The sequence below is a fragment of the Saxophila tyrrhenica genome (assembly GCF_035928015.1).
Source record: "Saxophila tyrrhenica strain CCFEE 5935 chromosome Unknown scaffold_9, whole genome shotgun sequence".
In the NCBI taxonomy this organism is placed as follows: Eukaryota; Fungi; Ascomycota; class Dothideomycetes; order Mycosphaerellales; family Extremaceae; genus Saxophila; species Saxophila tyrrhenica.
Window position 1 is genome coordinate 99,135 of NW_027041741.1, and position 15,044 is coordinate 114,178.

At 55.4% G+C, this 15,044-nt stretch overlaps 7 protein-coding genes across 7 annotated transcripts; 5 read left to right on the forward strand and 2 right to left on the reverse strand.

The window, feature by feature from the left end:
• Positions 1-513: 513 nt before the first annotated feature.
• Positions 514-1,616, forward strand: LTR77_005946 (uncharacterized protein; the record flags this gene model as incomplete). The annotated part of the gene is made up of 4 exons (XM_064803188.1): positions 514-600; positions 697-786; positions 835-1,106; positions 1,157-1,616. The coding sequence occupies 4 exons, from the start codon at positions 514-516 to the stop codon at positions 1,614-1,616; spliced, it is 909 nt and encodes a 302-aa protein (XP_064658103.1).
• Positions 1,617-2,277: 661 nt separating this feature from the next.
• On the reverse strand, positions 2,278-3,831 carry PRI1 (p48 polypeptide of DNA primase; the record flags this gene model as incomplete). Its single annotated transcript, XM_064803189.1, is given in 2 exon segments — positions 2,278-2,365; positions 2,384-3,831. 2 exon segments carry the CDS (start codon positions 3,829-3,831, stop codon positions 2,278-2,280), a joined length of 1,536 nt encoding a protein of 511 aa, XP_064658104.1.
• Positions 3,832-4,042: 211 nt separating this feature from the next.
• On the forward strand, positions 4,043-5,234 carry LTR77_005948 (uncharacterized protein; the record flags this gene model as incomplete). Its single annotated transcript, XM_064803190.1, has 3 exons — positions 4,043-4,100; positions 4,149-4,520; positions 4,579-5,234. 3 exons carry the CDS (start codon positions 4,043-4,045, stop codon positions 5,232-5,234), a joined length of 1,086 nt encoding a protein of 361 aa, XP_064658105.1.
• Positions 5,235-6,185: 951 nt separating this feature from the next.
• DAL1 (Allantoinase) lies at positions 6,186-7,754 on the forward strand (the record flags this gene model as incomplete). Its single annotated transcript, XM_064803191.1, has 1 exon — positions 6,186-7,754. The coding sequence occupies one exon, from the start codon at positions 6,186-6,188 to the stop codon at positions 7,752-7,754; it is 1,569 nt and encodes a 522-aa protein (XP_064658106.1).
• Positions 7,755-8,080: 326 nt separating this feature from the next.
• On the reverse strand, positions 8,081-9,185 carry PHB2 (Prohibitin-2, subunit of the prohibitin complex (Phb1p-Phb2p); the record flags this gene model as incomplete). The annotated part of the gene is made up of 4 exons (XM_064803192.1): positions 8,081-8,410; positions 8,465-8,889; positions 8,940-9,055; positions 9,115-9,185. The coding sequence occupies 4 exons, from the start codon at positions 9,183-9,185 to the stop codon at positions 8,081-8,083; spliced, it is 942 nt and encodes a 313-aa protein (XP_064658107.1).
• A 476-nt stretch (positions 9,186-9,661) lies between these two features.
• LTR77_005951 (uncharacterized protein) lies at positions 9,662-11,034 on the forward strand (the record flags this gene model as incomplete). The annotated part of the gene is made up of 2 exons (XM_064803193.1): positions 9,662-10,847; positions 10,907-11,034. 2 exons carry the CDS (start codon positions 9,662-9,664, stop codon positions 11,032-11,034), a joined length of 1,314 nt encoding a protein of 437 aa, XP_064658108.1.
• A 1,876-nt stretch (positions 11,035-12,910) lies between these two features.
• LTR77_005952 (uncharacterized protein) lies at positions 12,911-14,927 on the forward strand (the record flags this gene model as incomplete). Its single annotated transcript, XM_064803194.1, has 2 exons — positions 12,911-12,949; positions 12,990-14,927. The coding sequence occupies 2 exons, from the start codon at positions 12,911-12,913 to the stop codon at positions 14,925-14,927; spliced, it is 1,977 nt and encodes a 658-aa protein (XP_064658109.1).
• Positions 14,928-15,044: the final 117 nt, after the last annotated feature.

The window sequence follows — 15,044 nt, forward strand, 5'->3', positions numbered from 1 at the left end:
TCCTTTCGGGGCGACGGTCAGTGGGAGAGCGCTCCGATCGCAGGTCGATTTATGCAGCGGTTTACATGGGTTACAGGTGCTCTGATGCACTGCTTTGCGATGACGGAGAGCCTCGTCACGCATCTGAAACGAACCTCTTCGAGCCTTCCACACGCCCAGGGGCTGCGTCTATCGACAGGCCGCGGTCGAGGCTGTCGTCTGCCGTCTGCCGTCTGCCGTCTGCCGCCAACCCAACCCTCGACCCCTCCATCGGTGTCTGTAGGGCATTGAATATTGGACGATCTGGCATTCACGCAGCTCACCTCACGCGGAAGCGGCCTATTACGCCTAAGGGTGGCGTGTGGGTTTTGTGCTGTACCTCGTCCTATAACTCTTTGCCTCTCGCTTCACCTCGATCGATCTCCATTCGCACCTTGTTCGACGCTATTCACCACCGTAAGGGCGGGATGCTCACTGTCAGACCCTCCTTCGAATTCAGACAATCTCGCCGCTGCCTCCGGCGCTCCATCCTCCATGGGAGACACACAGGAAAGGGCTTCGTACGCCCTGCCGGAACCCCCCACGCCGGGCGGGACGTCTGGTGGTAGTAGCGTTGGACGAGTAAGTTCACATTCATCCCTAGCCCTTTTATCACCTCATCCACCGTCCGCAAATGAAGGCTGTCTCTGCTACGGAGAAAACTGACTGATCACGTAGGAAGAGCACTCTCAAGAGCGGCCCAAGCGAGCGAAACGATCCTTCCTCACCCAGAACGCGTGCACCAGATGTCGTAGCAAGAAGTCAAAGGTAGGTGTCGGTGGCGTCTTTTTGGACTTCACAAACTGACCGTGTCAGTGCGACGGTGCGCGCCCTGTCTGCGAACGTTGCCGGAAGCATGGCGCCGAATGCATATATGACGTTGCGCAAGAAGGCTTGACGAGGATGCAGAATCTGCAGCAGCAGTTGGAGGCGCGGACGGCGGACCACGGCAGGCTCCAGAACTTGTTCAGCCTGTTACAGAACGGTACAGATCAAGAGGCGACGTCGCTGCTTGCACGCATGCGTATGGGCGCGGGCGTCGATGAGTTGCTGAGTGTTGCGCAGCCTTCACCAATGTCATCGATGAGGTAAGTTCCGCGAGAATCTCACGCAGTCTTCGTATTTGACATGACATTAGCCTCCCTGACGGTCCTTCCACTCACCAATCCTTCCCACGAGAGCAACAACAGCCAGGCGGTTACATGCAGCAGCAATACACCACAAGTCCGGCGTCAGACCAGGGCGGCTGGGAACAGTGGCCCCAAGCAGGCAGTCGCAGCATGTCGATGTCATCGGAGTCTCATCAGGAGGGTTTCCAGCCATCGGCGGGAATGGCCCTGCAAGGGTACTATGCACCACAAGAGCCTTACGACCCCTACTACCACCAGATGCCGGGCGAAGGATACGGATCGCACGAGCAGCAATGGCAGGGTAACCAATCGTCGGAGATCGCGATGCCGCCTGGCTATCAGTTTGCAACACCACAAGGGCCTTTTGGAGCTCAGCAACAACCACCACCGCAAGGGCAGCAGCAAGGACAACCTCCGGGAGAGCAGAGGGGTGGACCACAACCGCCTCGTGGGCGTTCGCGAACTTGAGAAGGCTCTCTCATCCATTGTGCACGCTTGCTTGGACGTCTCAGACCAAGGCGTGCAACAACTTTCTTCGACAACAAATATTCAGCTTCTCAGCAAGTGGGCGACCCAACCATCTTATGGGAATGCAGAAAATCGAGACTTCAACACAATTCGAGATACCCGCGTACCGATGGCGTCACCATAGAGGGGAAGTTGGGTGATCTTACCTCTCACACTGCAAGAAGTGCGGACGAACTTGCTCTGTCGTTGCTCTGTTACAAGGAGCTTGGACGCCACCGGCGTTCGGAGGCGGCGAATTCGACCGCCTTGGCTCTATAAAAAGGTCTCGATTCCTGCAGGGCTCGCTGCAGCGTTTTTAGATCGGCACGTCTGCAGGTCGACGGTTGCGGCGGAAGTGGTCTCGATCTTACGCGAAGGAGCGCGCATGCAAAAACGGATTCTGCTCTGAGCCGGCCAGCGAGCTTGACGGCTGAACGGCTTGCTTCTCGCCTCCTGCCAAGCCCAGGCTTTTTTCCAGCTATGGCATTAGGTAATGTTTCATGAATGAGCGGCATGTGGAATCTGATCACGAGCTGGTAACGAAGTAATGTAGATACCATCGCCCTCACGAAGTCGAGCGCAGTTGCAATGACCTTGCGACTATCAAAAGTTGATCTCAAAATCAAAACTCCATGCTCTCCGCACCAGCTTCCTCATGCCGCTCACGTTTCCCCCTCCCTTCCTCCTTCAACAGACCAGCGACATAGCCCCTGAAATACTCCACATACGGCTTCAAGCCCGTCTTCTGCCAGTCCTCCACCTTTGCGCGCTCTCGCTCCCCCAGCCCACGGTTCTTCGCATCCCACTCGTCAATCTCCCGCAGCAACTCCGTCACAGTCGGGACCTTGAACGGGTCAAACTCCTCTAACCTCCGCACATCGATCGGCACACACACCCTTCCTGTGCCCGGGTGCACGACGAACGGCGACTTGAGCAAATGGTTCAGCTTCTTCGAGACCTCGGCGTCGAGGCGCGGGTACGTGTATTCCAGTCGGATGTCCTGCTTCACCTCGACCAGCTTCTTCGCGTCGAGGGTCGAGAGGTTGCCCGCTTCGGCTACGCTGTCGATGTCGGCCCATCTTTGGTTCGAGGTGCGGGTGGGCGTGCTGTCCCATTTCTTTTGCAGGGCGGCGGTGAGAGATTTGTCGGGTAAGAGAGTCAGGAGTTTCTCGGCTTGCTGGAGGGACTCCCATGGATCTTGGTCTGCGAGGACTTCCTTCTGGAAGTAGGGGTTCAGCAGCTTCAGGCTGCGGTCGATGTGTGGATGAAGAGGTCGTCGAAGATTGAGGCCCTTCTTGCCGTGGTCGCCTCCGCGGAGCAGTTCCAGGTAGTTGGCCACTGCTCTCCGTTTCGCATCGTCCATTTCTCGCGCGCGCTTGTCGCTGATCCACGCGTGGGCACCTCTTCGACCGGAGTAGACCCATAGGATGTGTTGGAAGCCAAAGTCTTCTCGTAATGCGGCGTCCATGACTTTGATGGCCATGACGATGAACTGCCAGCACTTGTGGCAGATCGCTGCTTTCGAGCAGCAGGTACGGATAGGATCGTAGTCCGTCATGTCGATATCGAACACGAGCTCCTTCATGACGGGGCGGAAACTGCTGGCTTTGCGAATCGTCTTTCGGTCGCGCGGGTTGACGCTGTATTGTGGTCCGATTTCAAAACGTGTTGGCGTCATTTGAAGGCACTGCTTGCGGAACAGGTCTGCTGTGGCGAATGATTGGTAACGGATGTACGCATCGTTGGGCAAGACGAAGGCAAATTCACGGTTCTGGAAGTCGGGCTGGGGTGTTGGGGAGTGGTTCAGCCATTGGAACAGCGGTCGGAAGGGAAAGAGTCGCTGATAGAACTGTCGGAGCGTGTCTGGCTCGGAGTACTGTGCCTTAGGCGCTGCTCGAGGAGCAGGTTGCGAGCTGTCTTGTGGTTTTGACTGCGCGCTGGAGGAGAACTCGTCGGTGTCGTCGTCGTCACCATCGAACATGTCTTCTAGTCGTGTTGAGGTGGCATTCGTGGTTGTAGGCAGTGCGCCAGGTCCTTGCGAGCCTGCATCATCCTGCGCGTCGGGTTGGGCGTTGTTCTGAACGTCCGCCTCCTGGGCAGGCGCATCTGACATGGTCTCATCTTCTCGCACTGACGATGAGCCCCCTTCGGACGACGGAGATACTGCGTGAGGCATCTTGATATGTATTGTTTTGTCGTGATGTTGTATGTCGATCGATGTCAAGTCGAGGTGGTCGTGGCGACGCGTTTGACGGGCCAATCTACTAGCGTGGAAATTTGGCGATGGCTGCCTCAGGCCCAAGCGACCGTTCTTGCCTCGAGAAGCACCTCCAACCACCTTCTGCCACAATGAATGACAGCGAACCCTCTTGAGAGGGTTGGAAAAGATGGCCGTGGATCTTGTGGATGGTGCTGGCTGGATTAGTGACGAGTCCGACTTCTACGGTATCTGCCTTCCTCCAACGCTGGCTAACGTCAATTAACATATTCCAGGGCACGAAGCGCTGCGCAAGAAGTTGCGAAAGAAGGCTGAGCGAAAGCTTGCAACTTCAGTTATCCCATCCCTGACGCCTGTACGCAAGGTGGAAACGCCTCCTAAGGTGCAAAAACCGGCTGTCAGCGAACCACCAGCTGCAGAGAAGATCAAGCACGACAGCCACCATGACGAAATACCCTTTCAAGCTCAGGACCTTCGCCCAGCAGAAACTTCACGGGATGTTGCAATGGAGGGCGATGACATGCAAGTCGAGGCGGAAGTCTCCAGCGACCGCTTCTACGGCGAACCATCCGCATGGCAGCAGCGCGAGACGATCACCGAGTTCATGAGACGCGCTCCGGTCACTGATCCTGAGACGGCTATGTTGGGTATGCCTTCTCTTCGAAGCATCGCAGTACCAATAACTCACTGACACGCGTGACGCAGGCCCATGGCTCTGGGTTAGAAACCCGATCATGAAGCCCAAATGGCAGAAGCAGGCTGATGTGGATGCCTTTGTTGAGACCGGCATTCCTCTACTTCAAGGTCTTCTGAAACAGAGAACGAAAATGGAGACCACATACTCATCCGTGGGACCAGCTACCATCACCCGAAAGATGGGACCGTATCGAGACCAACTCGAAAACAATCTCCTTGCCTTGGCCGTGAAGACAGGCACAACGTGCGGGAAGTGGATGTTGTTCCCTTCGAACGAAGAATACCCTCGTTTCTGGCGGGTCATAGCGGAAGCAACTGCAGAGAGCAGACTCGGGCCGACGTCCAAGGCTGCGACACATACTCCAGTCGATCCATTAAACCTCATCTGTGTCTACACGTACGACTTCACCGACGCCGACGACGTTAAGAGAGTGCTCGAGGAACTCATCGAGCTTGGTGTGTGCTTCCGTGACGGCAAACCCATCTACTACAAGTGTGATGCGTATACGTACCTTGACATCAAGTCGAACAACGAATACAAGCTGAGGGCCAGCATGTACAACAGCAAAGACTTGCTCCAGAACACCGCAAAGCCAAAGAAGGAGGGTCCGATCGATCGTTCGCAAAAGCAGATTACGACAGCGGACATTCCCTGGATGTTCTGATGTTTGATCGCTGGAGGGTAGGCGGAGAGACAGCTTTGGCGGGCAGTGTGAATGTTTGATTTTTGCTTCCTGGCTTTCAGCGTGATACCCCATCAGCATTTGCTTTACGAGGTGGCAATGAGATGAGCTGCTTTGCTTGTACCTACTATCGCCTGTGAGGAGGCAACACAACGAGCTCAACAACGATATCAAATCAACGACATTGAGGCGAGCTCCGCCGGCCTCGGGCTCTGTCTCACAAAGTATCGAGTTCTGGTCGAGCAATCATTTACTCGAGTCGCGCAAGGAGTTGAGTTTTGATCGAGCAATCGTTTCCTAAGAGAAACAACTTAGCCTTTTTATGCTACTCATGAATCGCAGAAGTGCGTTTTCTGATCTGGTCGAATCGATGCGTTCATGCCGTCGCCGCATGCCGCATGAACGCTCTTATGGCAGCGAGTCTGCAGCAGTGAGGATGTTGTGCATGTTGTCGACAAGGTAATGCAAGGCAGTCAAAGTCACATGCCGTGGAGAAGTGGCCGCCGGAGCCGGAGATCGTGGGCGGACACCAAGCTTCCCAGCTTTATCAGACCTCAACCCATCCACCGTCCCAACGTGGGCGAGCCGCGCGATAAGCTTACAATCGTTGACTCGATCAAAACTACACACACCTGTCGCCTCTGCTGGCTCAGCGAACCACTGCTCTCGACCGGCCCTGCACGCATGATGGAGCAACCTTGCGCCAGCGCGCTGCTCTTGAATCTCCCGCGCGGTCGACGTGGTGGATGAATGCTCTCAGCATCTCTGGACGCTGCGCTATTCTGGTGTTGTTCTCATGCACCCCGTACACCCCAGATAAGTCCACGGCTGGTGTCATTCGTCCTGCCTTTCATATGTCAGCTCGTGGTTCCTTTGTCCTAGCTTTCACCTCTCTTACCTTTCGTGGCTGCTCATAGACTTACAACAGCAACAATGGCACCATTCGCTACTGGCACTACGACTCCACACTCAATCGAAGATGGTGTACGCTCCTTCGACAGCCCTCCCTCCGATATCACGGTCCTGGCGTCGTCGAGAGCAGTGATTGAGAACAGGTTCACCTCAGCAACCATTGTGATCTCAACAACGACCGGCAAGATCATAACCGTATGGCATTCGGTCTTACCAGAATCATCGTTCCCTCCCGGCACCCCATACAAAGACTACAGCCCTTGCGTCCTGCTACCTGGACTTGTGGACGCCCATGTACATCTCAATGAGCCCGGCAGGACAGAGTGGGAAGGCTTCTGGACTGGCACAAGAGCGGCCGCTTTTGGTGGTGTTACTACAGTGGTGGACATGCCGCTCAATGCTATACCTCCTACTACAACCGTGGCTGGATTGAAAGAGAAGGTTGCAGCTGCACAAGGGAAGTGTTGGGTCGACGTTGGCTTCTACGGTGGTATCATACCTGGCAACGCTGCTGAGCTTAAGCCATTAGTACAGGAGGGCGTAAGAGGCTTTAAGGGGTTTCTGATTGATAGCGGCGTGGAGGAGTTTCCTGCCGTGTCCGCAACCGACATCAGGAAGGTGTTTGAGGAGCTGCAAGACGAGCCGACTACCGTTATGTTCCACGCCGAGATGATTCCGCCTGTCACGGCTTCAGTAGGAGACGATGTGCAATGGTCACTTCCACCCTTAGCACCCACTGGCCCGCTGGACGAGTACCAGACATTCCTCGACTCAAGGCCTTCTTCATTTGAGATCTATGCTATCCTGGAGATTCTCAGTCTGGCACATCTGGCGCCGAACCTCCCACTACACATCGTCCACCTCTCCGCCGTCGAAGCTATCCCAATGCTTCGGAAAGCCAAGGAATCCGGCGTCAAGATCACAGCGGAGACTTGCTTCCACTACCTCAGCTTAGCCGCCGAATCAATCAAGGCTGGCGACACGAGACATAAATGCTGTCCACCCATTCGAGGCCAATCGAATCAGGACGGTCTATGGGACGAAATGCTAGAAAACGACAGCATCATCAAGACCGTCGTCTCAGACCACTCGCCCTGCACGCCCAACCTCAAACTCCTCCCGTCCCACGTTCCTGGGGCAGAAGGAGGCTCAAAAGCAGGCTGCTGCTCCAACACCAGCAAAGGCGACTTCTTCTCCGCCTGGGGCGGCATTTCCTCCGTCGGCTTGGGCCTCAGCATCCTCTGGACCGAAGCGATGCGTCGCGGCTTCAAGACCGAGGAAACGCTCCGCAACATCGAGCGCTGGTGCTGCGTCAACACCGCCAAGCAGGTTGGTCTTGAGCATAAGAAGGGCGAGCTGAAGGTTGGGATGGACGGGGATGTGGCGGTGTTCGATGATGCGGCGGAGTTTGAGGTCGAGCCGAACACGATGTTGTTTAGGAATAAGTGCTCGCCGTACGAGGGGAAGGTGCTGAGGGGTGTGGTGAGGGAGACGTGGTTGAGGGGGCGGAGAGTGCATAGTAGGGAGGATGGGTTTGTGGAGAAGGGCGGGCCGAAGGGGGAGTTATTGTTGGAGCGGAGGAAGGCATGATTTTGTTCAAGTATACCCATGGCATGGTCTTCAATGGTATCAACACCAAGCTGGACCTTTTTGATAACGAGCAACGTACGATCAGTTGGCATTCAGCAAAAGCATAGGTGCAGTAGCGTTCGGCAACGGCATTGCAAGTGTCTTGGTCAGCCAGACACATCGTGGACCCGAGAAGCCAAGGTGAAGTGCGCCTGTAGAGTGAAGTAGAGTCTGTTTTCGCTGCTAACATATACACAAATACACAGCAGACTCCTCTCACCGGCGCCATGCTTCGACAATGCTCCGTCCCATTTCCATGCGCATATCTTCAAACAACCTTAGCCAGCCTACTTAGGCTTCGGCCTCTCCGACTGCCCCGTCTGGCTAATGTTCAGGCCCAGGCCTTGGGTGTCCAGGTAGACCTTGTTGTTGCTCTGCTGCAGGATGCTGGCAATGTTCTTGGCGTTCTCGAACTCCCTCAGGTCGACGTATGATCTGCTCTTCTTGATCGCGTCACCGACCAGCTCGGCCGAGCGTGCCTCACCCTGTGCGCGGACGACCATGGCTTGCTTCTCTTGCCGTGCCTTGTCGACAACGAAGGCGGCGCGTTGCGCTTCTTGTTGGGCGACTTGCTTTGCTTCGACCGCTGCTGTGAACTCTGGGGAGAAGGCGAGGTGCTGTTGTGTGGTCAGCTGTACGTCGGACTTGGGGGCGGATTAGGATGAACCTACAGTGATCGAAACATCATCCAGCAGAACGTTGAACCTCGCCGCTCTCCTGATGAGATTGTCCCGTACGAGTCTGCTCACGTTCTCACGCTGGGTGATGAGTTGGCTGGCGTTGAACTGCGCAACCACGCTCTTCAGAACCTCGTTCACGATACTCGGCAGGACTCTTTCGTCGTAGTCGGTACCGAGGGTTCGGTATATTTGCGGAAGCGCATCGATTCGGGGTCTGGAAAGCACACGGCAGGTGATGTTGACCATCTGCAAGTCCTTGGTACCGGTGAGGGAGGCGACATTTCGAGGTTTGGCGCGTACGTCGTAGGTGATGGGTGTCTCGAACCATGGAATTCGGAGATGGGTGCCTTCAGTGTATATATCCTTGCCAACACCGCCAATACGGGTGTACTTGATTGCGCGATGCCCACCGTCCACTGCTTGATGTTAGGCTAGTTTTGAGTATGCGGACTTTAGATGCGTATACCGTTGAAGAGGGCGTTGTTGAACATCCAGACCGTGCCACCCAGGAACAACAGCCCTGCCATACCCCCTAGCGCTCCTCTAGGGGTTGGCGCACCACCGCCGGCACCACCACCAAACCTGTTTGCGCGGTCAGCCGGTGCCATCTCGAGCTCTCCCATATGGTTCTCCAAACATACCTCTGCCCTTGCTGCTGCGCCCTCTGCAGCCCCTTCTGCAGGTTCTCCCACATCTGTCTTGGATCGCCCATCTTGTCTGCTGATTCCGCTACCGCTCTTCTTCGCCGTAGAGATGGCGGTCGGTGGTGGATGTAGATGTGTGGTTGTTTCCGCCTCCAGGTCTCTATGACCAGTCGGAAGTCGCTCGCGTTAGCGCATCTGGAAATGGAAGCTTGGGCCAGAGGGACTGCGATCCAATATGGCCAGCTTGTCTCTCAAACACCTTCGGACAGCATGGACAGCCTGTCTATGAACGCACAACACGGCGGTGCTATCAATCACATCCATTCGTTCCGTTTCGATTCCTCGCTCGTTGATGCGCTGAAAGAAGTGCGTCTCGGCGTGTCAATTATTGTTGCTGGCTGGATTACAGTAACGACCATTCGGGCTTTACGAGACAACGTTTCAAGAGGCGCACCGGGGAGAAATTGAGGCTAGCGAACGGAGAGAAAAATACATATTACTATCGAAAATAAGCGCGCGCTGGTGCTGCATATACCGCACAAACATGCGTTGCTCAACACTCCCACAGCCTCTCCTATGGCTGCTCCTCGCCAGCACCGCTTCGACACAGCAAGTATTGGACGAGCTGTCATTCGGGCACAAGGAGCCCATAGCACCGAACGGCAAAGCGATACCCGGCTGGTCTGCAACATCCAGCAACCACCACATCCAGTTCCTCTCGGATCGAGTGGTCCTGACCCCCCCTGTTCCTGGCAACGCAAGAGGCGCACTGTGGTCGGAAAACCCGATCAACAGCGAGACGTGGGATGCAGAAATATCCTTCCGCGCATCCGGGCAGGAAGGCGGGAGCGGTAACTTACAATTTTGGTTTGCGAAGGACAAGAACGCGATCAACGTGGACAGCGTCTACACTACTGGCCCGTTCGATGGGCTGGCGCTGGTCATTGATCAATACGGCGGGCGAGGAGGTATTGTGAGAGGGTTCTTGAATGATGGGCAACAAAACTTCCGCGCACACCCTTCGCTCGAGACGCTAGCGTTTGGGCATTGCGACTACAGCTATCGGAACCTTGGCCGGCCGAGCACTCTGAAGGTCACGAACCAGAACGGTCTACGCGTGTCGATGGATGGGAGGGAATGCTTCAACAGCGAGCAGATTGTGCTTCCTTCAGGATACTACTTTGGTCTGACGGCTGCCACGGCGGATCAACCGGACAGCTTCGAGATTTACAAGTTTATCGTGAACTCGTCTCCGCAAGGCGGCGCTCCTCCTCCGCCACCACCACCACAGCAACAGCAGCAACAACAGCAACAACAGCAAGGCCGACCGCAACTCGAGAGGCTTGACCGGCTCCCTGGCGCTCCTGAAGCTGTTCCCGACCGAATGGCCGACGACATCAAGAACCAGCAGGAGCAGTTCGCAGACCTCCACAACCGTCTGCAAGGGCTGACGCACCAGATCGCCAACCTCTTCGGGGAGTTTGAGCAGTTGGGGCGAAAGCAGGAGGAGCGACATGCACAGCTCCTGAGCAGCATGCCAGGCGGCTTTCCATCGGATAAGATCGACAACCTGGGTCGCAGGATAGAGAACATGGAGCGAACGCTGGACCAGGTGAAGCGGGACGTAGAAGGGAAGGACTATAAGGAACATCTCAACCAACTGAATGTTGCGATTGAGAATGTCCGGGGTGGATTGAGCGACAGTCTGGATCCGGAGAACATTGGGAGAAGTAAGCCCCTCCCTCTCCTGTCCTGGTGATAGTTACATTCGCTGACCTGTTTCCCGCAGTCATGAGAACCCACGGTCCTCGCCTGGGCATGTTCGCCTTCGCTGTCGTCGCCGTGCAGGTGTTGATGGCGGGCGGCTACATCATCTACAAGCGGCGGAGGAACAGCATGCCGAAGAAGTATCTGTAAACTAGTGATTACTCAATGCTTGGACAATGCGCAAGGTGTTAGGGACTTGCATATACATGTGCTCATGGGATCTATGCGCGATGATGGAGCTGAGGTGGATTTAGAGTAAGGAGGCATCTGCGTGAAGGACGTAGGGAAGGTGCGCTCTTCGTACTTGGAATCCTAGAACAACCTCACGTCTTCTTCTTCTTGTCCCCGAATAACAACACTGCTATTGCCATCGACAAATCGACCACGAACGCGGACTGGGCGTCTTGCTATTGCCTTGTCCCATTGCCAACATCTAATTGGCGTTGAAACGAAGACCTGACTACTTGCTGGTGGACAAACCGCCTTCCTGCCTTCTCATCCCTTCAACAGGCTCTGGCTTCTCCTGTATCGACTCGGAGTCTCGAGTTGACAGTATATCTACTTCTTCAGGTAACTTTCCTGTTGATCGCTTTCCTACTGCAACCCTGGGAGCCGCTACTGCAGTTCGACCGTTGTTCTAGAAGCTGTGGAAGGATTCCGAGCTTCGTCTCCCGTCGTCTCCACGTTGTCCTCGCGTGCGCGGCACGCGCTCGTTGATCGAACCGCTCTCCAACATCTGGCTCAACGTAGTGTCGCGGACAAGAAGACACATCCACGGAGAGCCTGGATTGAACGATACCTCACGATGCCACGATGAATGTACCGAGGAATGGAAGGCAAAAGACAGTCGCCCGTGCCGAATGCGCAATTTGCCCGTTTCGCTAACTAGTCAGGGCGACCAGGATTCGATGCCCCCCGAAACAGACCAGCCGATCTAGAGATGCAACTTTGCAAGAGTGCATTTATCGGTTGCTCGTCCCGTTCTTCAGCTCTTCTGCCCAATCTGTTGATATACTGTACATAGTGCTATCGCACCCCACACTCGTTTCTGGACACACACTCATTCCTTTCGAACTCAACAAGGAACGGCGACAATCACTTCGAGGCAGAATCAGTCGGAACGAGATCGCAAGACGGAGAAGAAGTCCCGGGACACAGACGAGACGCCGCAAGACCGTCCACAGCATACATCGTTCCATCTCGAACGCTCTGTACGATCTCGAACACAGCGAAAGCCATTGGAAGCCGATCGCACAAGCATTGGACATTTGAACGCAAAGCAAACAATCAACGCTCCTTCACACTGCACCACACCATCACAATGGGCTTCATGGACAACCTGCGGAACAAAGTCGAGCTCTACCGCCTCGAGCAGCGATACACCAAGCGAGACAAGCGCACAACCTTCACCTCGAGTGCAGTATACGTCGACGGAGAATATGTATACGCCGGGTCGCCAATGAGCACCAAGTCGAGCAGCAGCTCTGGAAGCGGATGGTCGAAGCAGAGTCCCAGTGTGAAGGTGAAGGAGATATGCCGGCGACAGTCGAAGATATTCTAATGGGGAGCACCTGACGGCTGGGTGGGAGGGGCGGGGGGCCAGGAGAGCAGTGTCTGCCGTGCTTCTACTCCATGTCATTCGAACTGTCGTAGACATCATATCGACACGAGACCTACGAAGGGCGGATTCCACGGGAATGTCGAGTGATGGGAAGGCATTCAGTCGCGGCTGCTCTGCTTTCTCGGGTTTGGAAGGGGTTTACGAAGTGATGTCGCGCGTTTAAGCGTTCCTTTAGTGTATATAAATGATTGAGAAATAGATGATTTCTCTCGTGCCTCATCATCACTCTTGTCTCCATGACATTACAGTATTGCTGGAGAATCTGGCTGAATCTGCTACCTTTGAAGGACGCGCCAAGGCTTGAAGCTCACCCTTGGAGCAGCGACTTCATCTCTCTTAATAATTGTACACTTCCTTCCACATCACGACATCTATGCCTGCTCGCCAGGCTCTCTTGCGCCGCTCATGCCACTCGTGCAATGCCTACGATCCCTCCGTAGCTTTGTACGCGATCCTCTCCCATACTTGGTGTGAGCTCAATGAGCTTCCGAAATCTACTTCTGGGCTCCAACACCATCGTCTCCCGCCACAATCGCAGCAGAGACGCAGCTATGCAACAGCTCAGAGGAGGAGTCGCGAGGTGAACGACAAAGTCTCTGGCCCTGGGGCTGGTGGGCTCTTCGCAAACTACGAGGCACTGAGACAAAAGTTTGGCGACGAAGTTACCGAGCCAGAGCTCCGGCCCAACACGAGACAAGCGCTGAGGGTACGAACGCACTCGAGCAATGGCGAACGGCCCGAGAAGAAGTTCACACCTAGAGCTGTATCGGATGACTCATCTAACGATGGCCTCCGCCCGAGGGACGAATTCCGGCAACAGCTGGGGCTGAAACGGAAGGGAGCAAGTAAGCCCTCGGCAAGACAGCACGATGGTTCCCTGGGAAGGGACAAATGGCGGCGACGGCGAGACGCAATACGGAAGGAGGCGAACCAGCAGGCGGCGAAAGAGCAGGAGGTTATGTTTAGGACGGTCAAGCTTGAAGTGAAAGAGGACGCGAGGCCGACCAGAAAGGACCGTCCTCGGCCATCTTCCCTCCGATCTTCTGGAGATCGACAGGAGGAACCCAATACTCTGAGCTGGCAGGAGCGGATGCGCGAGATAGCTGAGAATGCCCACCATCTCTCCCGCACCAGGAGAGTGGAAGATGGCATTGCCGCACGACAGCTTGACCTGGACTATCGAGGCATCGTTATCGATGCGCCCATAAGACCGTCGGTTCACCCTTCACCGCTGCCCTGGGCTGTTGAAGCTCAGAGTCGCGCAGAACTGGATGGAAACGCTCTCCTAGACTTGGAGATTGCCAAGTTCGCGCAATACATCGACCTTTCGCCAACGGAAGCAGTAGCGCGTCAATCGGCCATCGATGAAGTACTCAGCATTACGTCCGGCTACATGAACCGCTCCGCCGAGCAACACCAAGTACATGCTGACCACAAAGTGCATGCTGAAGTTCAAGGGTCGCAAAAAACTGGCTTGGCGACTCCTACTTCCGACATCGACTTCAGAGTGTCCTGGGCGGTTCCAAGAGCAACCAGCAGCCCTACGGGTTCCCTTGTTCCTAGGATGGAGGGTCTGTCTAGACACTTGAAGTGGACGAGACTGTTCCGCGCTGTCGAATACCGAGCCGCGCATTACCCGATAATCACGGCCACACACAAACCCAGCGACATCGACATCCAGATTGTCGGAGCACCGGACACAGCACCGCAGCAAGCGATCACAGCTCAGTATCTGGCTGAGATTCCGAATTTGAAGTCGCTGTACCTTTTACTCAGGACTGCGTTAGGAATCCGAGGTCTCGTCGATGTCTACAGCGGTGGCACAGGCGCCTACGGCTTGTTCATGATGCTCGTCGCCGCCCTGCAGCGCAAGAGCAGCAGCCCGCCCGCCACAGCTGGCGAGCAGCTCATGCGCTTTCTCGACTTTTACACTGAACTTGACACAACGAAGTTTGGCGTGTCAGTCTCCCCACCGAAGCTCTTCATGAAACACGATGGATCAGAGCTTGCGATCAAAGACCAGATCGACGCCGCTCGACGCCGCGGAGACCACGTCAGGGCAGGCCAGTGGGCCATTGGGCAAAGGCGGGCGTACCAACCTTATCTGCTCTGCCTACAGGATTCCGCCAACCCTGTTAATGATCTTGGACGCAAGACGAATGCTATCAAGCATATCCGGCGCACGCTTGAGGTCATGCGCGCGACGCTGAAACAGGACGTCAAGGACATTGACGCTGCGCGAGCGAAGAACGAGGCTTGGTCGGAGCCATCGATCCTTGAACCCATGCTGGGCCGGTGCAACGATGTGCTCGTCAATCGCCGCAAGCAGATGGAGAAATACGGAGCCAAGGTGATGCTGGAAAGGGAACGTCAGGGTTTGCAAGCCGAGCAGGAACAGGTTGAGGAAGCTGAGCGAAGCTGAAGGCTTGGGTTGTAAAGAGGCCAAGTAGGACCTAGGATTATTGTTCAAACGCTACGAAACTAGGATTTTGTTGCGTGCAATTGCCATCAGCCGTGAAGATGCTCCGTGGCTTGCGTT